Source organism: Crotalus tigris, unplaced genomic scaffold, assembly GCF_016545835.1.
Source record: "Crotalus tigris isolate CLP2741 ecotype Arizona unplaced genomic scaffold, ASM1654583v1 scf7180000024362.2655971311:6658466, whole genome shotgun sequence".
Taxonomy (NCBI): Eukaryota; Metazoa; Chordata; class Lepidosauria; order Squamata; family Viperidae; genus Crotalus; species Crotalus tigris.
The window spans coordinates 4,769,149-4,795,401 of NW_024100530.1; the positions used below are offsets into that span (position 1 = coordinate 4,769,149).

General features: G+C 36.8%; 1 protein-coding gene across 7 annotated transcripts in view; it reads left to right on the forward strand.

Moving 5' to 3' along the window:
* Window positions 1–26,011, forward strand: part of CDH8 (cadherin 8) — a 163,963-nt gene extending 137,952 nt beyond the window's left edge. For 3 of the 7 annotated variants that reach the window (XM_039327585.1, XM_039327584.1, XM_039327589.1), the window contains 3 exons: window positions 8,432–8,549; window positions 20,189–20,440; window positions 22,495–23,457. In XM_039327585.1, the coding sequence (XP_039183519.1) occupies window positions 8,432–8,549; window positions 20,189–20,440; window positions 22,495–22,988 (864 nt within the window). In that variant the 3' untranslated portion in view covers window positions 22,989–23,457. The other 4 variants (XM_039327587.1, XM_039327588.1, XM_039327586.1 and 1 more) reach the window with 4 other exon arrangements.
* Window positions 26,012–26,253: the final 242 nt, after the last annotated feature.

Here is a 26,253-nt window from a genome sequence, read left to right on the forward strand (position 1 = left end):
CGCTTGCACACTGCTCGTGCAGAACCATCCCCTTTCCTCCTCACCCGCACCCAGTCTGTAAAGCCAGAAAGGCTGGGGAACTCTGGTATAGAGAGCCAATGTGGAATATCTGTGGAGATTCTCAGTCGTCCAGGTCATGGTTGTCCCAAAGGTCCCAAAGAACTTCAGAACTGTAGAAGTTTTTTGGACGAGAAGCAAAACATCTTCAAGGAAAAGCAAAGTCCAGTTGACTTTTGAAAAAACACCTTTGGGCCAACATGGAACCTGAGAGATTCAATATTCATCCTTCAGTCAGGAAAGCTGAACAGGGTGACTTTATCCCACCCCACAGAGGACTTGTGAAACACTTGGAGATGTGATTTCTCTGTAGGCCACTTTATACTCCTAGAGGAAAACCAGGCTATAAATCTAATAAATAAACTCTATATAACAGTTTTCCCAGCTTGTAACTGCCTTGGAATTATGGAAGTTCATGTTCAGCATAAGTGGTGAGTTACATGTTGGAGACTATTGTTCTTTCAAGATGAATTGGTTGATCAGATGGCCATGCAAACTCTCACCAAATGTCTATAAGGGCCATCATTCATGTTGGAGTGTGTTGAACGTTGGAGTGTATTGAATGATGAAGCAGATCCTTATCTCCAAGAAAGTAACATAGAACAAATAATTTTATAATCCAGCTTGTGTAAACAATGGGTGATAGAAATCCACAGCTCTCTATATACCTGCTTTATTTTTCAGCAGTGACATTTCAGTTTAAATAAACAGCAACTGACAGCATGTCACTTAAGTTGTTAATCCAACTAATTTTACGCCTTGTGGGGTTTGGCATTAAAATCACCTTTTACCAAAACAGCTTGCTTTATAATATAGTCTAAATTTCCAGGCATTTAAAACAAACAAACAAACAACCACTCCATTGAATAATAAGAGTAATGCAATATGGCTTACACAGTGATCTGAATTATATAACGAGGGGCGCTTGGTTTTTATCCCTGTGGAATCCATCCTTCCTTCCTTCCTTCCTTCCTTCCTTCCTTCCTTCCTTCCTTCCTTCCTTCCTTCCTTCCTTCCTTCCTTCCTTCCTTCCTTCCTTCTAGTAGAAAGTGTGTGAGAGAGCATCCTTTAGCCTGTGGTGATTATTAAATAAGCCCTCTATTGTGTAATTATTTGTAACATGGTGATGTAACATGGTGGTGATGGAAATCCCCCTATTGATATAAATATGACAGGAAAAAATAAACCTCAGGTTCCTGAGTTTTACCATTCCTCCCTCACTTTAATCCAAAGCTGCTCATGATCATCATAGTCCATAGTATCTGATGGTAGTATACTATTTTTTGGGACAAGGGAGGCAGGGAATGAAACCTTACTACTATTTCACACTGCTCCTGACATTGGGCTAGTAAGGTGCAAAAAAATGTTATTTCCTATGTTAAAAAAAATGCTTACACACATGGGATTACCCCTCCCAATGATCTTGCATGTATTCAGAAAGCAAGAAACTCCCTCCCACTGGAATTTAACATTTAGCACAATTGTCTATGGAAATTCTCAACTCATCCAGGTCATGGTTGTCCCAAAGGTGCTTAGTAAAAGGCAGCCAGACTTTCTTGGGGTTTTTTTCCCTGAAAGCATTTTGCTTCTCATCCAAGAATCTTCTTCAGAACTCACACTCGCATTCATGTCAGAAATACCAAGGCACTTCCGGTTGAAAGGGTTTGCCAGGGACATCACCATCCCCCAGGAAATGCCTGATTGGGGGCTCCTTCCATGTCCCTTTTAATGTGCCCATGGAAGTGGTACCTATTTATCTACTCGTGCTTGCATGCTTTCAGACTGATAGGCTGGCAGGAGTTGGAGCAAACGCGGAGGGCTTACCCCATCGCACAGCAGCACTGGGGTCTCAAACACGGGCTTGGAGAGTGTCAATTCAGTGTTCTAATCATGCAAGCGCCCACACTCTTTTTTCTCCAGAACTGAAGAAGCTTTTTGGATGAGAAGCAAAATGTTGTCAAGGAAAAAAAAAACCAAGAAAGTCCAGATGCTTTTTGAAAAATGCCTTTGGGACAATTTAGCACACTTCTTTTTTAAAAATTTCCTATTTAGCATGCATTATCTGGGAGAAATCATCATTGGTTGATCTTTCATTTCACTCTGAACAATTGAGGAAGTGCTTGAGCTTTCTAGTGATCCCAAAATGAGGACTTTTCAAAGAATTCTCTTTAGCATGTGAAGAAATACTGTAAGTGAGAAGAATCAGCTGCCCTATTAGGGCAAGCAGCCAATCCCATTCCAGTCCCCCCCCCCCCCGATTATACTTTCTGATCAGAAACCTACAACAAATTGTGATATTCTGTCAGCTACATTGATAAAAGACTGTCCATGGACATGCTTGGTGAGTTGCCTTAGGATGAAATATTTGTGATGGTTCTAACTGCTTAAAGAGTTAGAAGTAATGGTAACAGGATGTTGACAAACAATGTATGTTACCAATAGAAGAGGATATATATATATATAACTCAGGGTTGAACTGTGGGTGTTTGGTTGTTTTCTTGCAGACGTTTCATTACCCAACAAGGTAACATCATTAATATTAGAAGGGAGTGGGGAGAGAGCAAACCCCATTCCCTTCTAGCACAGATGATGATACCTAGTTGGGTAATAAAATGTCTGCAAGAAAACAACCTAGTTCAGCGAGCACCAAGGACCACCACAAGTAACGGTTTTGGAAGGAAGGAAATAACTTCAATTGGTGATAATAGGCTGAAAATTTCAGTGTATTATTTTATGTAGCGTGATGAAAGGAAAGAAAAACATAGCTGAGTCAAGAAGACAGAGAATGGACAGAAGATAAGATACTACACTAGGTCTTCCCAAAACGTTTACTTCATTATCCATTACATACATCAGAAAATACTTTTATTTAGACATCTCTGTTGTGATTGGGTTTGGATTAAGTGTATTGATACCCCAAGAAAAAACACTTTTACCCTATTCAGGTTTAAGAAGCGCTGCATTAGGCTAAAAAGAAAAGGTGAAACTCACAGAAAATGGATGAAAAAAGCAGATGGAGGTGGATGGGAACTAAAAAGAAAACCACGCAACTTATTAAGATAGAACACATCTCGGTAAACCACTTAATATTTAATTGTGCGTGCCAATTTCAATAAATCTCAGAATGTCCATGTTGGCTTTACAAGGCCAGAATCCCTTCTAAACCTGTCTCAATGAATTAGAACCACAACACTGATAACTGTAACCAGCAACCTAAAATGCAGTTGAAATTATGTACATTCAGTATTTTAAAAAATCAACTTCCATGCAAAAGAAGTAAAAATATTGAACTTCCTAACCCATCTCTTCTTCACTATAATTAACCCTGCCCTCTTTTGCAGTTTTCCTGCTGCTCTTTTGGATCATGGGGAAAACAAAAAGAATTGGGTCACGATTACTAGCAACCAGGATGAAACCATTTACATTTCAGCCTCATGAATCGTGAACCCAGGCTATACATATCTGAGATTCAATACTGAAGAATAATTCAGAATGACAAGAGTTTTTCAGGAGGATGAATGTGTTTCTGAGGGCTTTTATTTTAAAAAAAAATGTCAATTTGATATGCAGATATACATAACAAATTACCCTTGGAAAATACTTATTCAATTCTAGGAGGCTTTCCTTTAGTCTAAATCTGAATTCCCCCGGTTCTTTGAATTAAATCTCTATTGTATAGCATAAAGGACAAATGCACTCAATGAATACATTTACACATTTGCAGGTTAACTTACAGTTAAGTTAAATTGAGTTTGAATCACCTCAGGGGAGCTGATTACATCTCAACCTCTTAGAAAACCTGCTTTGCAGTGTGTAAATATATGGGGTAAACTATCTTATGCAGTTCATTTCCCCATGTGTTCTATTTTGCTATAAGTGAGACTGGCAACAACGGCTGCCAGTGATATGAAGGAATACATTAAAAACAGTTGATATACAGCATTGCAAGATAAACTCTTCATGCTTTTATTCCAAATTTGTAAGAGTAGACTGCTAAACTTAAACCTGCTGAAAAAGCATATTGCATTGCATTGGGTGTTGTTTACACAACTTTGCTGACTTAGACATCACCCACCCCCATCCGTGTTTCTACTCATCAGTCTAATATTAATTATTTTAATTAGTCACCAGTTTGGAAAGAAAACTCCTACAGAAGAGTTATCATACCCATCGTCTGAATACGGAGAGAAATTGGATTGAGCCAAAAATATCCTTTATTCAAGAACGCTCACTTGTACAAAATATTGTTTCTTATCTCCTGGGGCATTGTACTCTATCCCAACTAAATTCTGTTTTAAAGGATGTCAACTAGTATGTATTGCGGAATTCCTTTAAACATATAAAATGTTTTCATTTCACAATAAAGAGGAAGATGGGTTCTGCACATGCTCATTCTGGTGTCTACAGGTTTATTTATTATTTATTAAATTTATACACCACCCGTCTTGCTGTTGTAGCAAGTCTTGGCAGAAAAGACAATTACAGATCCTCTAATGTCCCTTTCAGTTACTTGCTATATCATATTTTGCCTTTGAGCAGCATGAGGGCTTGACTTCCCCAAAGTGGGTGATAGAAGACAAGGAATTGAACTATATTGTTTTTTTTTTTGTTAATTGCGAAGTCATGTCCGACCCATCGTGACCCCATGGACAACGTTCCTCCAGGTCTTCCTGTCCTCTACCATCTTCTGGAGTCCATTTAAGTTCACACCTACTGCTTCAGTGACTCCATCCAGCCATCTCATTCTCTGTCGTCCCTTCTTCTATTGCCCTCAATCTTTCCCAGCATTAGGCTCTTCTCCAGTGAGTCCTTCCTTCTCATTAGGTGGCCAAAGTATTTGAGTTTCAACTTCAGGATCTGGCCTTCTAAAGAGCAGTCAGGGTTGATCTCCTCTAGGACTGTCCGGTTTGATCGCCTTGCAGTCCAGAGGATTTGCAGGAGTCTTCTCCAGCACTATAGTTCAAAGGCCTCAATGTATTTTGCTGAATTAAAAAGTTTTTCCGTATGTTTTTCAAGGCTCATACAGCCATTAAAATGTGCTATTATAAACAGAGTGATAGGCTGGGATCAGGGAAACCCAACTTTAAACCAACATTTGGCCATAAAGAATGCTGGGTGACAGCCATTCTAGTTTCTCAGCCTAAAATGTTTCACCAGAATGTTGTTAGGATAAAATTGTGTGAGTTCTCCCTTCCCACCAACTTCATTCTTACAGGGAATGGCTAGGACAATTCTCAAGCCACAAAAAAGTTTCATAGCCCAGCCTTTTACAGATCTTTGAGGCAGTTTAAAACAGCAAAAAGCAATTAATATTGAAAAACGGGAAAAAATAGATCTATCAAGAAAAGACTTCTCCTTCCATTTCTAATGTTATGATTTCCAAGGTTAAGAAGTGAGAATATTTTTTATACTGTAATTATGGTCAGTTATTAAGCAATCCCTCAGTACTGGGGCAAGTGAGAGGGAAGATGTAATAATGAGAACTTGATAGCATAGTGAGAACTGGGCAATGAAAAATCATTAGGAAGTTGTAAGTTCAAAATACAAACAGTTCCTGTTGTTTACTTATTTTACATATGGCAATGCTTTGTGCAAAGACACAAGTGAGGTGACAGGTGCTATGGGAACCCACACGCTTAATTTATTGATTTAGTTATGTGAAACAGCAGAGTGATATGTTCTTATGTACTGAGAATATGAGGGTGTTTATAGAGGATAAAACGGATTAATGAAAGCAACTGTGAAGGTGAAGATGAGTGTCTTATGGCGCAAGTTCAGTAGAAGTGCACATGGGAGCTAGATAGCAGGTTTGGAGAAAAAGACATCCATTCTGCTGCTTTAATTTGAGACAGATTAAGGCAGCAGTTCTCTGTTCCACAGATATATCTCAGGGATAAAGGATAAAACAAAAAAATCTCTCCCAAAGCTGAAATAGAAAAGTTCTACCTCATGGCTTTAGAACTTCAATATAAACCCTCAAATGCAATCACAAATTCATCCTCTTTGTCTCACAGAAAGATCCATCAGAATCGTTCTGAGTGGGAAATGGAAAAAAAGGCAGGTTGAATGTCTGTGGAGATTCTCAGTCATCCAGATCATAGTTGTCTTCAAGGTGCTTTTCAAAAGGCAACTGGACTTTTTTTGTTTTTTTTTTCTCCTTGAGGAAGAAGTTTTGCTTCTCATCCAAGAAACTTCATCAGTTCTGGCAGGATGGTGGCGGCTGTGAAGTAATCAAAACAAATCCCTCCTTGGCCCCATCATCCTACCAGAACCAACAAAGCTTCTTATAGTATATTGCTGGATGACCAACGAAAAATCTTCTTCCTTTTCAAGGAAAAAGCAATCTAGTTATCTTTTGAAAAAGCCCCTTTGAGACAAGGCAGGTTGAGGAATTCCACAGGCAGATCATGTGTTGAATTGTGAGTCTGTCCGGGCTCTAGATAAACCAGTGGTTCTCAACCTGTGGGTCGGGACCCCATTTGGGGTCGAACGACCATTTCACGGGGGTCACCAAACAAGCCTGTCCGCCATTTTTCCCCCTTTTCTTTGGACACGGCCCTGGCAACCGGTGATGTATAAGTGGTTGGGGGTCACCACAACATGGGGAACTGTATTATGGGGTCGTGGCATTAGAAAGGTTGAGAACCACTGAGATAAACTCATAATGACACAAATTTTAAACCAATCTTGGTATAGAGCTAAATGAATTTTTTTCCTGTCCTTCACAACGTTAGAGAACACTGAAAAGGGGAAATAAGATCTCCTTGAAGTTGGGGAAAACATATTCAGGTTCATGTTGTGGACAATCTGGAGGGAAATCAATTTTCTCTCACTTACAAAATTTATATCTGATAAAAATTCCAGGATGGTTCGGATATATTTCTATTTTATATTCCATTGAAGCTATTAAAAATAATTTTGCTCTGTTTTTTTAAAATTCTCTGTCATTATTTTACGTGCCCCACGAGTCAAATTAGCATTGCAGTAGCAATGTATTGATTTCCAATTTTTTTCCTTTAAAAAGATCACTAGATCACTAGATATCTGAGGCCCTGTAGATAAGCCAAATATTGGTCATGCAGCATCTAGGATACTAATGCACATGTGAACCTCCTACATGTGCTGTGCCCCATAATTAAACAGAAGCCTTTACATGGCCCCAAAATAATGAAATCAACCAGTGTTTGGTTTTCTCACCTAAATTATTAAGAAGCTTTGAACAAGAATGATAAAAGCTTGCAATTTAGTAATCTTGTGAGATTTTGACATCTACAACCCCTAAGAAATCAAAATAAAACCAATATAAAATTCAATTAAAAATCCAGTTGTGGAAAGATAGCTAAAATAAGTGTTAAGCAATGAAACAATGTAATATAGTTTCAGTTTTTCCTATTTCTGGAATAGGTCCATATCAACTAATGTTATGCTTAACTAGCAAAATTCCACTTACTGGTGTAGCCAACTCATGTTGTGCTGTTTTTGTTTGTTTTATTTTTCCGTTTTTTGTACGTTATTGTACATTGCAAAGTGAGCATGAGAAATTCACCTATACTGGAAAACACACGCAACCATCTTTTGCTGATCAGTACAAAGTGTTATAAACAGTGGGATTAAAGTGTTGCCAGAGTGAAACTTAATCTCTGATGTTTCTGTAGACACACAAAATCTGCAGTTTAAATATTCACAGTAGTATAATTGGTAGCAAGATTATAGTCCTCACTTTTCAGTGCTAATTTAGCATGGACAAAAATTTGATAAGTGCTTCATTTCTGAGCAGGAAGAGAGCACCAGCAGAATTTAACTAAATATATTCTAACATGCAACGTAACATAGCTCAAATTACACATCCTAAGTATAGTCTTAAAAACACTTTTAAAAAGTTCTATTTATATCTAAAGGAATTACTTTGAAGTCAAAGAGTAAAACTGAGAATCATTTAATTCCATAGGATAATTAAGCATCTGCATACCTTTCTCCATTGAAATCAAGATCAATTAGTGTCACTATTTCCTTGTCTCCTTCATTCTCCAAAGCTTGGGAAAATAACACCTTAAAGTAATTTCATTTTAATCCCCAAAAGAACTAGTGTGACCCTTGCATATTAAATATTTAACATATTTTTCTTAGGAAAAGAAATTCCCTGATCCCTAGGACAATGTTATACCCCTTGAATGTTAATAAGAGAAAGTTAGAGGAGATAAACTGTCTTGTATTCCTTTACTGCACCATGGAATAGAGCAACATTGGATCCTTGTGTTTAGTTATTTACTCTACAATGAAAACCAATATCTCTTCTCACACAAATTTTGGTTTCTCACCAGTATTATATTGAACATTTCCGATTTATGGAAATATGTTTGTTTTTCTATTTTAGGTCATTCATACCATGAGAGTAATTGACAAAGATGACCCCAAAAATGGACACTATTTTGTTTATAACCTTCCATCTGAAATGGCCAACAACCCTAATTTTACAATTAAGGAAAATGAAGGTAAATATATTTACTTATACCCCATCTTTAATGATATCATTAATAATAATGTGGGGTAAAGTTAGAAGTTTTACTTTTTACTGTGTTCATTGCTTCATTTTGCTAATGTTCTTAAAGTCCTTCTCTGTTTTTCCAGAGAATTTGCCTTCGATTTTTATGACATGGTCAATGTTTGTTTTCAAGGTATCTGGTATTGGTGCTATATAAGATAGATAGATAGATAGATAGATAGATAGATAGATAGATAGATAGATAGATAGATAGATAGATAGATAGATAGATAGATAGATTATGTGAGAAAGAGAGACGATTAGAGACAGATATACAGAAATATATATAATTCATTGGATTACAGCAAATATAGACACAATGATTATTAGCAAAATATTTCAGCAGATTTTTATATCATAGTACATTTGTTGCTCTTTTTGATGCAACAGTGATTATTTGTATACATTAGTGGTATATATCTTCATGGACAAAGCAATATTGACTTTACATTTAACAAGGAGTAAATTGTTTACAGTTGTACATTTTACTGCTGTGTAGGTTTTCTTTGTCCTACAGTACACAACCAATTATCTGGAGAGATCAAAGATCTTGGCAAAAAAGGTATAGGACAGCCATTTTTATTCATGCTTTACTTCCGACTTTCTTGCATCAAACACGGATGAGACTCCTCCTCCCTTTAATTATTCAAAGTGCCATTAAAAATGGCAATAATAACTTGTAACTGTGTGAAAGCAACATGACTTTGCATTTTTAAAGCTTAGGCATGCTAAATAATCCTCAGCTCTCTCCTCCAATCAATTTCTTTCCTGAAACTTCCTGCCCCTTTAAATTAACTTGCATAGGAACATTTTATCCTCAAATAGATATGATGCTATTTTTGTATGACTTGATGACATTGCATTAAGTAAATAACCTTTATTCTGGGGAAGCAATGCCAAGATTTGCTTGCAATTTTTTAAGTAATCATTATCTCCTATCTAATAGACTTTGAAATACATACATTCAAACGTACTCATTAAATCAGCACCCTGGTAACTGAGTTATTATGGAATCTTTTCACTTCAAGTAAATAATAAATTATTGGTAACACAGGCAACAGCAAGCTAACCATTTGTTCAAGTTTTGTGATATGAGATCTTATAAAGGGTCCAGTTAATTATAGAGCTAAAGTGTAATGATCATACAAAGGCCTTCCTTACATTGCCTTGTAATACTGTTCCAATCGTGAAAGGCACAGCCATTAACATTTCTTTTCCTGCTCTTAATATCCTAAAAAGATTGATGATGATGGCGATTTTGCTGTTCTGCTCAAAGAAACCCTGAATAGTATACAAGGTGAAAGGAACAGTTAAAAAAAGCCTACTGCAAAAAATAAAACAGTAATATAGCAATCACCCATGAAGTAAAAACAAATCAGAACAACATTCTGAAAGTGCCAAACTTAAGTTCATTTGAAAAGGCAGTCTAAAAAAGTAAAGTTAGTTGCTGTAGAACATACATCTGGGAAACAGGGCAGGATCAAACTGACAAAAGCAATATTGTACTGTTGCAACACAAATCCATTTCTTTATCCATGCTTAAGTGACCCACATAGTAAAAAAAAACAAAAACAAAACAGTACCAGCATCATATTACTGTGGTGCTGCTTTCATAATTTAACTGCCCACATACACATCCCTTGTTATCTTTGTGTTTCAAAAAATACAAGGAGGAGGAGGAGGAGGAGGAGGAGGAGGAGGAGGAGGAGGAGGAGGAGGAGGAGGAGGAGAGGAGGAGGAAGAGGTGGGACATATCTTTTTTTTTTAAAGTAAAATAGGGGAAAACATGTTTTTCATTGGAATACGACCCACTTCATGATAATATCTATCCTGTTGGAAAACTGTACTTGTTCACCCAATTCTCCCACTGTGTTCTGCATGATTGTCTTCACTTTTTTTTGTTTTGATAACCACAAGATTATTGTGGTCCATGTTTGCATGGTTTATTCATTTTATTTTTTGTTGTATTAAGCATGAACATTTTAATGGAGCTTATGCTTTCCAGGATTTTATGTTCATTTTTCTCAACATTCATATTTTATTGGTACAGAAACATTTGGGTATGTTTGGATTTTGGCTTGGAAACATCTCAAACCTCACTCTGGATATACATTAGCAATAGTGGTATAAACTGCAGAAATTCATGTTAAAATTCAATGAGAAGAAAATATTACCTTCATCATCAACCACATTGATATTCCACAGCATAATTCCCTAAATTTAGTCAACAATGTATTTAAAATAAGAACAATTACACAGAAGAATAAATTTTAGGAATAAAAATTGCATTAGGTAATAGTGGTTGCATAACAGAGGCAAATATTTACTCACAAGAAAACACACATGATATACATTTGCATTTGCTTTCCTTTTTTTTTTAAAGGATTTTACTAACTGAAAATGAATCTTTTGCTTGGAAAAGGAGTGTGCTGCATAGAGAAAGAAAGAGGGGGAAAGAAAAGAAACTGTTAAATGTGCCAGTTTTATATCATTCATATCTATGTGCCAATCATTTGTTCTTCCTCTGGAGTGTTGCTGTATTTAATATTCTCCAGCTGTGGGTTGCTGGTGAGAATATGAATTAATTTCTCCTCAACCTATCCAGCTGTACTTCTTCTTTTTTATTATTAACCATTGGGGTCTGATAGATGATAAATCAATGGATATTCCTGTAGATAAGCCTTCATTTGAAGTCATGGAAAGCTAGCAAACATTCTTTTGATATAGCTATTATCCAACTTGAGAGGAAGAACGTGTGATCTAAAGACATTTAAATTGGTCACCTGCCTTGTCACCTTTCAGCCATTAAAAATCCCCCTCCACAGCGAAGTTCTTTGGTGAATGATTTAATCCGTTTCTCATGGCTTTTATGAAGAGATGGATGCTTGCAACCCTGAAGATAGAATTGCCAAGGAAGCTGGTCATTATGTGGGGTGGACTTTGACAGATTTTATTCAATAGCTGAATGGCAAATTAAATCAATGTAAATGTCTCAAGAATACTAAATTCAAGCTTTACTAAAGGACTTTAGTTGGAAATAATTTTCTCTTTCAAGCACACTTTTTCCGGTATTGAACTCAGAAATAACTTTTCTTCAGGGAAGGGAAAATTCATTTCTATGGTTCTAAATATTTTCCTTCTCCTTTCCATAATTATTAAGTATAGCTCTCACCTTATGGCATGAAAAGTACAATTAAATGAGAAGATCCGATTGACTCATGTCCAAATATTCTGATGCCTTCAAGTTGAGTCCAGTTCCTAGTGGTCCTATGGACTGAGGCTTAACCTACTTTTAATTGTTACTCATAGTTTTCCAGTAATCTCTTTAATCCTATTCATTTTATTCGTTGTTTTCTCCTTCTGCTTGCCTCAAGCTTAATCATTTCTAGCCCATTTTCTATTTACATCATATGAACAAAACATATCAGGTTTTTGTCCCTCTCAGTATAAGGTAGTTTTAACTCAATTTCCAAAACCATAATGTGAATGCTTCTCTCTTTCTGTCACTTCAACTAAAAATCTAGAATATCAGTTGGCCAAGTGCCTCTAGAAAGCTCACAAAATCAAATAAATGTTATATTTGTCATCTCATCAGAAACACTTAGTATTTATTAACATACTACCTCTATTACGTGATTTTATAAAAAAACATGAGTAATAGTCATTTCCTTTAATCACCTTTTCATTAAAATTGTTGCTATAGAAAGCTATTTCAAAGGCTTTCAATTTTACTTCGTTTGATAGTTTTATCTGAATTATTGATCCAGTTCAGGAGGTCAATTTCATTTGAAGATTCAATTGAATGATCTTTGAATCAAACCACCAAAACAAAATTTTGCAAAGCTTTAGAATCTTCTCATGAGTTACAAGAAATCAAAGCAGCAGCCCTTGGCATAAAACTGTTTTTGTTTTTATTTATGGGGGGGTTAGGATCACAAAGGGTTGGAAATAACTGAACAGCATTTACCATGGACAATATCTGGCCTCACCTTTCTTCTCAGGAGTTTGGATACTGCAACCTTCTTTCTAAAGCAGTTTCCGTTTTGTTTATTCCTGGCTCGGACTGAACCTGGATGAAGATTTTTCTTTCAAAATTATTTTAGATTTACATAGCTGCTGAAATTATGAAATCCAACCCAGAGTGGATCACAAAACTATGCCAACATCAAAAATAAAGTTTAAAAGGAAACTATCTCCATCAGAATAGCAATAGCACTTAGAATGATACTTTACAGCATTCTCTGGGCAGTTTACAATGTCAGCATATGAGCCTCCAACAGTCTGGGTCATAATTTTACCAACCTCAAAAGGATGGAAAGCTGAGTCAACCTTGAGACTGTCAGGATCAAATTCCAGAATCCAGTTTCTCAACAAAAAATTCTGTGTAGAAATTGTAGATTCTTAAATGTTTCTACTATTAAATCATCAGTGTCATATTTCAGATCAAATGGTTCCAAGGAAACAAATCAAGGTGATTCTTTGACTGAGTTCAGGATACTTGTAGTAATATTTGTTTCCTGTGTGGCAGATGATGTTACAAGATGCAAAACGAAATGAGTAAACTGGAATTATAAAACAGTTTCTACATCTGTGTTGTTCTATAAGATTTCTAATATAAAATGTTATGGCTGCCATCAATTTGATTTTCCCAGAACATACATTGTAAATTTTTGATGTTTACTGAAAATATATCATTTTATATTAATGGATATGTCTACATGTATAGAGCTTGGTTACCATAACATTACCCTTTAAAACAGCCTGAAAAAGTGATAACATCAAGTAGCATAATTTATTTTAATCAGCCTTCTGGCTAAATAGGACAATTCTGTCTTTATTGTCAAGCTCATATAAAGAGTCTTTCTCATAAAAAAGAATGTATTATGCATGGTCTCTGTGATCTACTGCATTGCATTCTTTAAAACATGTGATTCTTTCTAAGCTATTTGATCAACCGAAGTTTTTTTTCCCCTCTCTGCTTCTGCTGTTAGTTGCTCTAGATTCCTTGAAACTGTATCCAAACTCCCGAAAGGAAAGGTGAGGCCAGATAGACGTCCAATAAAAAGGCTCAAAGGTGTTTAACTATGGGATTGCAAGAAAGAGCTATAATTTACTTTTGAGTCATTGTATTCTTTTTGGGTTATATGCATGTCATCTGGAAGCAAGTCAGTGCTGAAAACGAAATTCATATGCTGTTGTTAGAATAGCAAGATACCTTGAACTCTACCATAGAGCCCTGGTATTATTATTATTATTATTTTGAATCTGAACTGGTTTGTACTTAGGGTTTCTCATACTTTCCTGCTAAATCTTTTTGGATTGGTTAACTATTCGGCTGCCTCCATTACCTGACCAATTCTCTGGTTACACACTATTTAGGAAATGCTTCAGCCCGTTCCACTCAATGTATCTTGATTTAGAAGCCTTACATTATTTTTGTGGCTAAATCTGGATAGTATAGGCTGAAGCCTTGCCAATGATTCCAAATTTTGTTGGGGAAAACTGGCAATAATCTAAGATGGTGGAATACAACCTACAAAAAACCTAGAGAAAATGCTAGGCTGTAACTCAGGATCCTTTAGTTTTAATGATGTGTGCAAAGAAAAAAATGTATGGAATGATAAAATTGAGAAACAGTACGGCATAGTTAAAGGTGCCCCCAAATTAATCTGAAGATCTAAAATATTCCAACTGCTGTCTATTATTATGCAATTCCCAAAAAAAACACCTCCTGCTTCAAATCCCATGTAATGCCCCTCTTAGTAATAGCATATTGTAATTCCTAACCAAGTACACAGAAGGACTCTGAACATCACAATTTCATTTCAGGCTGGCTAACTTTTATCTAAACATAAAGAAATGTGCTTTTACTAAAGCTTCTCAAGTCTCCAGCTGTAAAAGTTCCCAATTAAAAATTCTTTTCTTTCCCTTCAAAGGCAACATATCCACAGCTCAGATAACCTATAATACAGTCTTTCATGCTGTTAATGATTTGATATTTCTAAACAGTTATTTTAAAAAAAATGGAAAGAAGAAAAAGAGAGAAGGAGCTGGCTAGCTGGAAAGTTGCACAGCAGGGAGACTTACAGATGTCTACTTACTAAAGAAAGTTTCGTGAAGTAAAGGAACATCAAGTGCTTTTCATAAAAGCCTGGCTGTAGCTGTTTGTCGTCTTCCTCATTTTTTAAATCAACCTGGAAATGTAACCTGCCATTAAGGTACTTTTGTTGTACTTTTCTATAGAGGCTCAAGTCTATATAAAATCTTCCTTCATATGACACACAAACCAACTAGTTTGTTTTTAATATTATACACTACTCAATAACCAAGAAATCCCACGGCTGGTCACCTAACAAAGGGATGAAAGATTATTTCAATGATTGTTGAATATAGTTTTTGAAGAGGAAAAAAAATCACCCATCTCAGTCATGGAGAACTTTTGGACAAGTTCTTACACTGCTGAAAATTAGAAGTAAGAAGGTTTTTTTGTTGTTGTTGTTGAAGCAGGAGAATCAGACCTTTGACAGGAGTTCTGAAATAAACAAGTTTTGAAGAAGGACGAATGACTTGTCCCCAAAAGACCTGACTTCCACAAAAATATGATTTAGCTCTGTCCACTTTGCTTCATCCATTACATTACATTAAACAGAGAAGCAACCTGGAATTAAGGAGAAACTTCCTAATAGTGAGGACAATTAACCAGAAGTGGGTGCTCCATCACTGGAGGTTTTTAAGAAGAGACTGGACAATCACTTGTCTGAGATGGAATACATTCTCCTGCTTGAGCGGGGAGCTGGACTAGGTCCCTTCCAGCTTCTATTCTAGAAGCCTTAACTAAGAAAAGATCTTTTTTACATATAACTAAGGATGGTGTAACCAACTCAGAGAGAAGAAAGGAGAATATAGGAAGTCCTTTGTCAGAGAACACATTATCTTTCTTTAAACATTTCCCTGAACTACAAAATCCAAGTCTAAATACAGGTAGTCCTTGACTTACGACCACAATTGAGCCCAAAATTTTTGTTGCCAAGTGAGACATATGTTAAGTGAGTTTTGTCTCATTTAACAACCTTTCTTACCACAATCACTGCCCTTGTTAAGTTAGTCACATGGCTGTTAAGTGAATCTGGCTCCCTCATGGACTTTGCTTCTCAGAAGATCACAAAAAGGGATCACATGACCCCGGAGCACTGCAACCATCATAAATACAAGCCAGTTGCCAACCATCTGAATTTTGACCATGTGACCGTGGGGATTCTGCAACGGTCGTAAGTGTGAAAAATGGCCATAAGACACTTTTTTCCGTGCCGTTGTAACTTTGAATGGCCCCTAAATGAAGCATTGTAAATGGAGGATTATATGTACAATCCCAAACTGTGAAGGCCTTCAAATTATCTTTCCAAATTATAAGTTTTTAATGTATCTGGAGAAGAAAATTTTGGGTATGTGGGAAGTAAATAGCATTAACTGCATCTGATTGTTTGGGATGAAATCCAATTTCATTTTTGTCCTGACTCTATCTATTGTTTTTAAAAGTGTGGCTCTTGCCATATCCCTTAAAGATAGATGGAGCTGTTGGCCTAGGGCAGTGGTGGCGAACTATGGCACGGGTGCCAGAAATGGCACTCAGAGCCCTCTCTGTGGGCACACATGCCATTGCCCCAGCCCCACCCCCCGTGGCCCACTCCTGACCATCAGCTCCCCTGGAGGAGCATCACCCCAGGTTCAGCCTGCGTGGAGCAGTGCAGCCAAGGACACAACAGCTGGGCAGAGGGGACAAGACTCCACCCTCATGCCCCATCGCGTACAGATGATGCTGTGGGGCACCGACAGAGGGTGTGGCCACCTTGATGCTGCTGGGCCGCCTGGGTGAACTGCTGTGGCAGGCTGTGGAGATGGTGGATGGCCCTGTGGGCAGGAGAGGTGGGGGCAGGGCAGAGATGAGGCGGTTTTGGGCCATCACTGACCTAGGGAAAAAGAAAATCCCTTTTCAGAACACTAGAGAAAGAAAAGCAAAAAAAAGTAAGGATACAAGTATTTCTCTCCTCCCAGTATGTTGACTCTTCTATTATTGCTGAGTTTTGTCTAAATAAATGTATTGAAGAACATAGCAATACATAGAAGCAGTTTTAATCGCTGACTTATTTCCACATGGAAAGTGCTTCACTTTGTTAAGGGAGGCATGGGTAAATAAAATACATGAAAAGCAAGATAATGAAGGATGAGGAGGCTAATTGGGAAGATGAGTGGCCAGCAAGACACCCACTATCCTCTTGAACACCTGTTTCCAAGCTAATTCATGCAGTAGCCTTGGTGTCTACAATTCAAGAAGCCACCTGCTGTTTTCTCAGCTTTGGAGTGCTATTTTTAAAGTGTTTGCCAGGAAGGGGAAAGTCAGTCAGATAAAGTGATTTTTATTACTAGTCAGGAAGACAGGTGGCCTGTAAGTTTCAGGTTGGAGAAACTCAATAAAAGTGCCTAAATCCCTTGGTAGCACCCTCAAGGCAACATGCCAAGCAAAGGATACATGAATCTGTCAATTTTGCTTTCTCCTGTACTTGGTCTTTCTTCTTGCTGATGCTTTAAATCTATTTGATGAAAACATTTGTTAATTTTGGCCATTAAACTCCTCTGAATTCTTACCTACTTGCACTGGTCCAGCTTAATCAATAAAACTATCCTCGATGAAAATAATCAAGTTGTAATCACCAAGGATTTCCAATCGCTGTTGAACATAGAGACAGATTCAGAACTAGAGCCCAAGAACTGAATACTGGAAACCGTTGCCTTTATGGATCAATCTGACAGTCTCTACTCCCTTCAATATTTTTTTTTTTTTGCCAATTCTGTCATTATTTATATTCCATTTATAAATGAAATTTAAATTTGTTTCTAAATCTTTGGTTTGGACAAAACTCCGCAGCACTTTTTCGTACGGCTGCTGATAAAAACAGGATCGCCAACATGATCGCCAGCATCTGATAACGGATATGGCACAAGAAGAAGAAGAAGAAATCTATGTTTTAAATAACCAAGTAAAACATTTGCGGATCAATAAATTTCTTTACCCGAGTGCTTGGTGTTCTCTGAGCTTAGTCTGAAGCAGCACCTTCACTATTTGCTGAAGATATTACCTAGTTAGGTAATAAAACATTTGCAAAAAAAACAAAAACAAATTCCAGGGGCTCCAATGACTCTACAGTTCAGTCCTAAGCTATAAATAGTCTCTTCTATTAATATGCTTATTAGCATGAGAATATTGCACAAAAGATATGGTAGAGAAGGATTTAAAAACCCAACCACAGGCCATTTTTATATGATACTCTGAACTACAATTTAACATATTTTAGAATGTTACATCTGAATTTAATTAATGGTTTAGCTTGCCTTGAGATCTCATGGAATTCAAGATTAGTGAGAGAGTGGATCTGGTCCATGACTGCAATAAAAAAAATTGAAGGATTCAACCTGGAAAAAAAATTACCCTCAAATAGAAGATTCCATAGAAGTCTCAGTAGATTTAAGATTGCAATGGGTCGGCTTTATGTCAAACCATTTCGGTATTCACCAGATTTTTTTAATTTTTTAATCTTCAGAAATCTATGAACTGCTATAGATCTGGCAAATTAAATTATGCTACTTGATGTTATCACTGACCCATAACCTAAGAACCATTGATGCTGGATAATATAAATAATAGAATATCACCCAAGTGGCTTTATCCATGTGTGTGTGGCTGAATGGAGAAACTTGGGAATAGCTTGGTATTTCCTGAAATTAAAGAAAATCTAGATTCTAGACAAAACCTATAGTGCCTATTGAGGGGGAAAATGTTACTAAACAAACTTAGTTGGATAGTACATGCAAATTCTGAAAAAAAATGAAAAATTGTGTTGAGTGGGGGGGGGGCAACCAAAATGAAGCCTGTGGACTTCTGAGTAGGAACATTCCAACATTTGTTATTGTGTTGTTTATAATTCTGCAACCGAAAGCAATAAAGAGCTAATGTGAAATACATCAAATAATGTTGCATTTTTGAAATGTTTCCTGCTTCTCCCAGAGATGCTACCAGGTGGGAAATAGTGGGTGAGCTGTTGCCTGCCAATAATGTAGAGTTTCCTAATGGAATAGAAAAATCTCATGCATTCAGGAGTAAAATGAATTCAATAATTACTTAAGGGATCCTTAGCTATTTGATTTAAGATACTCATAATGCCTGCTACTAAATAAAGCCACCAATTACTTCACCTGAGCATGGACTATATTTTACATGTTAAATGAAAGAGAAGACTAAATTCAGCAAATATACAAGTTAAATGACCATTGCTTTATTGATGACAACTAGGCCATAGCTGTGAAAAATAAAAATAATATCACTTTGGGAAAACAGAATAATTTGTACTAAGGTGATGGCTTGTCTCATGTCTCTTATCCAAATGAATGCAATGGGTAAGGGGTCCTTGGTGCTCTCTGAGCTTGGCTGTTTTTTGCGGATGTTTCATTACCCATCTAGGCACTATCACTGATGATGTTACTTGGTTTGGGTAATGTTTTCTGCAAGAAAACAACCAAGCTTAGAGAGAGCCAAGAAACATTCATTTTAGCTCTGAGCAACAAATATTCTCCTCTAATGGAATACAGTGGATATTCTGGATCCACGGTCAATTTTTGCCTTTCTTCCTTGTGTGCCTTTTCTATGTTTATCACCAGGACCTATATGGGACATATTATCCATAGACTAAAACAGGGATCCCCAATCCCTGCGCTGCGACCCATTCCCGGGCCATGTCGATTCGCAACTGGACCACACAAGCAGTGAGCCTGTGTGCACACAGGCACTTGACTTGCATGAACGGTGGGCTGGCATGCGTGCACACATGTGTGCAGCTGAATTTGTGCAAGTCAAGCTGAGCACGCATGTGTGCCAGCCTGCTGCTCACGCAAGTCGAGCTACGAGCACGCACGATGGCCCGCCACTCACACAGCCCAGTTCACCTCTCTCTCTCTCTCTCCATCAGGATGCCGAACTGCAAAGGTTGGGGACCGCTGAACTAAAAGGAATAATAGACATTAATACTAGTGTTTAATTATTTCACTTTTTGATTAAGAGATGTCTCCTATTGAAAGTTTGTTGAAAAGAGGGCTGCAGTCTGAATGAATGAATTTTCATGCTGCCACTGTGAAGCTATAAATTTAAGGTAGAGGTTCAGGATTACATTACGTTACCCAAGTAATGTAACCCATGATCAAATCAGGGAATAAATAAAAAGCATCAGAAACTTACATTATATTACCCAAAGAGTAAAGAAAGACCACAAGAACTTGATTTTAAAGGGGGAACTAACTCTTACACATGCAAATGTCTCCCAAAAGAAGGGAGATCAAGCAAGGTAAGTAAAACCATATATTGGGTAAATGAACATAAAAAAGAAATAGGCAACATGTATTATAGCACTACCATTTTGGCTGTTTTCTTAATAATAAATATTTAGAATATTTCAGAGAAATAAAACCAGGAAGGTACCACAAGGCTAATACTTTTTGGAGAACTGAAAACTCTATTCTCTCTCTCTGTCTTATCCCTTCCAGATAATACGTTCAACATTTTGACCAAACGCAACGGATTCAGCCGGCAAAAACAAGAAGTCTATTTTTTACCCATCATCATCAGTGACAGTGGGAATCCTCCAATGAGTAGCACTAGTACTCTTACCATCAAGGTCTGTGGCTGCAGCAATGAAGGCATTGCCCAGTCCTGCAATGCTGAAGCTTATGTTCTCCCTATTGGTCTCAGCATGGGTGCTTTAATAGCAATTCTGGCCTGCATCATTTTGCTTTTAGGTACGTATGAATATTTTGCTGGGAAAGACACAGTGATTAGGTTGTTCAACTGGGATGATGGGGATGTGCATTGAAATCCATTTTTGGACATAGATGTTCATATGGTGACTTGGGTCTGGCCTCTCTTTGGGTGTTCCCACTTCAAAAATGATTCAGAAGAAAGACATCTCACTTATGTTCCCTAAACTATGCACATCTTTTTTCAGGTTTCTGCGTGAGCTTTAAAAGTGTCTCACAACTCATTAACTGAATCCTTGAAGCGAGACTCTTAAAGCAGCCACATCTTTTATTCAAGCTCTCAAGCTGTATCTCTTTTAATGAAAGCAGAGGGGTGCTGTGGTTAGACTTATGTGAGATTCAAAGTATTTCCTCAAAATCATATTCAGATCCCTACCATACCAAAGGTTAATTATGATAGAAGAAGAAAAAAAGTCAACAGACGGAAATGTATGCTGCCTTGATTATCTGGATCAGAAAGATACAAATCTCATGAATAAAAAAATGCACAGTCTCAGGAAGAACTTCTGGGAAAGAAATCTGAGTATAGATTGATTCAACCTAACTAACCCCTGCTGTTTTTTTATGTGCCAATTCAAGTCATTCATTCATTTAATTTCTTCCATTGATGTCCACTTTTCCATCAGTGGCAACCCAGATGCCTAACAGCATTAATACAAATTTAACCCAATGCGAGAGATGCAAAGAACATGAAATAGTCACATAAAAAGCAAGTAAAACATTCTTGAAAATGAGTCAACATTCCATTAAAATATATTTATCAGACAAACTCTTGGGCTTAAATACTCGTCTCTGTCTAGTTGCAAAACATCTACAGTATAAATAAAGTAAAAGAAGAAGAAGACCTGAGTCTGTAGGTGCAAAGCTTAAAAACAGAACTAAAGTAATGATACCATAAAGTTAAAATCCTAGAATTCCCCAGTCAGCAAGAGGCCATTGCTAGGAACTCTGGGAACTGAAGTTCATACATCTGGAGAGAATCCACGTTGGGGAAATCTGATTTAGCAGATAGGTGAACACTGGTCTTTTTCATTCTTTACCCTCCATGTATGATTTTTTTAAAAAATATATAAAAACACACATCTTGTAGTTTATAAGTTCCCTGGCTCTCAGATTTCAAGCAGACTTTTGCAGAGCAGGACTTGAAGGAACCAACAGAAGCTCAGAAATAAATTTGGTTAAAAATATGAAAGAAATATATTGAAAAAGCATTCTTAGTAATGATTGAAATAAATCTACGCTAACAGAAACCAGGTAAAAAGTGTTAGTGTCCTCCGGGTATTTTAAGCACCAACTCTCAAGTGGCATAGAAATATTTAGAACTTATAATTAAAATAATTAGAACTAATAATAATTAAATCAGAACTTCGTAATGGCCAAAGGCCACTCTTGATACAGTGGGATAGAATCATGTGAGCTGGACTACAATTTCTTGGAGTTTGTAAAGAGAGTGTGGGATTTATTCCTCTGGGTGTTCTTGTACCTATATTAACATTTCTAGTAAGTATTGCATCACGATTTCTATGCGTAATAGAGAAAATAGCTTAAAGTTGGGCTATTGATTTCAGCAATTGTGGTTGAAGGGCTATAATAAGTTTTAAAGAAGTACAAGTATAAACCTAAATCTTATGCAGGGAAGTTAAAGTGAAAACCTGAAGAATTATCATCCTCTCCAGAATATAGGATGTAGAGTGATCAGAGGCAAATTCCAGAGGATCACGTATAAACCTAAGTCCTATGAAGAGAAGTTAAAGAGGAATCATGAAGAACTTTCAGCCTTTCCAGAATATAGAATGTAGGTTGATCCAGAGGAAGGCAAAGATTAGGAGGGAGGAATAAGAGGTACAGTATTTGCAGAGGAACCAATTATTTAGAGCGGAAAAAAGCTCATTTTCACTTGATGGATTCAAATGGAGGGTCGACAGTTCTGTGCTCGGGGTGTTTTAATTTCTTCTTGCTTCTGTTTATTTATGATTCCGGATCTTGTATTAGGAGCTGTTGTCTGGGCTCACCATTTTGTGATATTTCCTTTGCAGTCATTGTGGTGCTTTTTGTAACATTACGGAGACATAAGAATGAGCCTCTGATTATCAAAGACGATGAAGACGTGAGAGAAAACATCATCCGATACGATGACGAAGGGGGCGGCGAAGAGGACACCGAAGCGTTCGATATCGCGACGCTGCAGAACCCAGACGGAATAAATGGATTTTTACCCCGTAAGGATATTAAACCTGATCTTCAATTTATGCCCAGGCAGGGCCTGGCACCAGTCCCTAATGGGGTTGATGTTGATGAATTTATCAACGTTAGACTCCACGAGGCTGATAATGACCCCACAGCTCCTCCGTATGACTCAATTCAGATATATGGTTATGAGGGAAGAGGATCGGTGGCTGGTTCCTTAAGTTCTTTAGAGTCATCAACTTCAGACTCAGATCAGAATTTTGACTACCTCAGTGAATGGGGACCCCGTTTTAAAAGACTTGGGGAATTATATTCACTGGGGGAAAGTGACAAAGAAACTTGACAGTGGATTACAAACGTTCACTTTTTTTTCCCAGTCTTGACTTAAAACTCTCATGTAATATTCTAGGGCCACCACAGTTCATTATGACTAATGTGGCTTTTTGTTTAGGGGCAACTTTAGCACCAGTCATCTTTTAAAATCAACTACATCGTAATGTTGAACCAAAAAAAAAGTACATAAATCAAAAAATATATATGTTAGGAGGTCCGAGTCTCGTGGAGTGTGGCGTTAAGTATGTAGAGTGTCTAGAAGTCTTTGGATATTCTATATTCACATGACCACTCTGAAGATGGGGTTTAGAGCTTGATCGTCTTTGGCAACAGGAACCAGTAATGCAATGGAGAAGGTCTTTCCCTTCCTAATGGACTTCTGTAGGACTTTTTTTTTTGGTAAAGATTATCTTCTGAGAGTCCATTAAGAATAAAGGATTTATCTCCCCACTGTCCACCAAGATTCCACAAGGAAAAAAGAAAAAAAAAACATAAAAATTTAAAGCAATATCTGTCGTCTTTCCAATGCTGATTTTTTTTTTTCTTAAAGACAGGATTAATAAAAAAAACCCTCTTGGCCTCAACTGTGCAGTGTCTCAAAGTTGTACATAGGATAATTGTTGGCTGCAAAAAAACCACCACAGACCGAACAATAACATCTTTAAATATTGTGTCAAGCCTTAAAATATTCACATGTTCTTAATCCATTCCAGGGACAGGATTCAAAATCCACAGTTGTGGGGAGGAAATCTGACATTATGGATTATTTTCTAGAAGGATTGATTCTTCTTTGACTTTCATAAGGAAAAAAAAAAAGGAGAAGAATCAATGAAGGAGGATGGACTCACATATATGAAATTGAAGCTGGTTTTATTGCTAAAGAATGCATTTATTTGTTTAATCCTTGAAATAAATATTTTATTGATGTCCATTACTGCTTTTATTTATTAAGGTTGGTTTTTAGAAGTGTATAAGGAAAAAAAAAAAGAACCATCTAAAGTATTGTATTCAGTCCCACTGATAAAAGTTTTAGAATGGTTTCTTCTATATATAGTGAATGTTAATTAAAACATGTTTTTTCAAAAAAAAAAAAACCCACAAGGATTGTTAGCTGTAGAGGAGTAAAAAATGAATGCTCGTGAGTGAAAAAATGTCCCTAGAGGAAATTAACTTTGGATGTTTTTCTATTTATACCATAAACCTACTAACTATGTTCAGTACAAGCACAAACTGCTGGAAGTAAACCAGTTCATGTGAATATTAAAACAACAATAATAACAACAAAAGTCTCTACATTTTAAAAATTCCACACCAAATACCGTAAGGTTTTTCTGCTGTGCTAGAAAAGGATCCAGTGTGTGTGTATATATATTTATATATATATATTTTCTGCTAATGTTCTTAGCTTTTATTTCTTTTCTTCCTTAGAATATTCATAGTTCTGTATGGAAATCTTGTTCAGAGACAACCATCTATGGAAGCTGTCAGCAGCCTCAATTTGTAATGGAAACTTATCATTTAGAAGTAGCGTCTCTATAATAAAATTAAATGGTATATAAAAATCATTTTACTTTTTTTCCCTATTTCTGTTTGGAAGATTTCTTTTTTTAAAAAAAAATTCTCAATGTTGTATTCAGAAAAAAAGAAAGGGGAAAAAAAACAAAGCAAAATACCTGTATTGTTTCCTACTTTGTGGAAATATATATATATTTTTATAAATACCTTCTTTGTGATCACGGTTTCTTTTGGTGTTACCTGCATCTTGCAGAGAGTTGTAATTTCTTTTGAAGTCTTTTAAGGAATCAGTACCTTATGTGGATGTCAGCCAATATATGAATATCCTGGCCTGCAAATAGAAGTAGAATGACTGTGACAAGAGAAACCAAAGGGAGAATTTGTATACCATCCGCACTGACAAAATCACCATCAGTCAATTGCAAAAGGCAGCTTTACTTGGAATACCTTACATCTTGTGATAATACCTTTAAGATTATTATACAACAACATCTGCTTATCCCAGGTCCTTGAGAAGGACTTGATAGATGGACAAATGGCAAATCCAGTCTAAACAACTGACTGACTGTGTGATCAACCATAATAATAAAAGATTCAGAGATGAATTAGATTTTATGAAGACTTGTACACATTCCAAATTCACCCTGTCTAGAATTGCTATGTTGATGCAATGCCAAAACAATTAAACCATAATGTGATTTGACACAATGGCCCAATTTACACACACGCACACACACACAAACATGGTTTGATTGTTTGATTATGTGCCATCAAGTCATTTTCAACTTTTAACAACCACATAGATAGTTTTTCTTCATGTTGATTTCTCCCTAACCTAGTCTTTCTCGTCTTCCAACAGTGCACCCATCGCTACTGTAACTGAGTCCATCCAACTTCCTGCTGGTCATCCTCTTATTCTCTTTCCTTCTACTTTTCCCAGCATTACAGCCTTCTTCAGAGAGTTGGGACTTCACATAATGTGTCCGAAGTAGGATAATTTGAGACTGGTCATCTGTGCCTTGAGTGAGAACTCTTGGGTTGACTTGTTTAATGATTCACTGGTTTGTTTTCTTCAGTGTCCATGTTAACCTCAGGAATCATCTTCAACACCAAAGTTCAAAAGCATTAATACTCTTCCTATCTTACCTTTTCTAAGTCCAGTTCACAAGCATGCACACGTGCATAAAATACAAAGACAGAACATGCCAGACCAAGAGCTTTTGCACCAGAGACAAATTCCTTGTGTGTCTAATAATCTGATCTGTAATTTGCAGATCAGTCACTAAGCATTAGTACTCATAAAATAAATGTGGGAAGGAGGTTTTCCTTAAGGTTCATTTCTCTGATATCTTTGAAGGCCACTAAATAAAGTTGAATTATTCATCTCAAAACATTCTGTTCGATGTATTAAAATGAGTATACATTGCTATACAGTATCGACATGAGTGAGCAACTGTCTATGTGATATGAACAATAACAGTGATGTTAAAATTTATTTTAAAATGCCACTTCCCTCCCACATCCCTAAGAACATAAATAAACTGAAAAGTGGACTATAAGCAGGATCATTTATAGCTGTTTAGTCAAATTAACCGAAACAACATGAAGGGTGTGTTTCAGAAGGGTGAAATAGTATTCCAGCACTGCACTTCAATCTTTTCATGCTTGCTTCAAAAGAAGATTGTTTTGTTATTTAACAAGCAGTCATTATTTCATGGAGTGGAGAGTTCCATATGGTGGCATTATGTTAAAATCTCTCA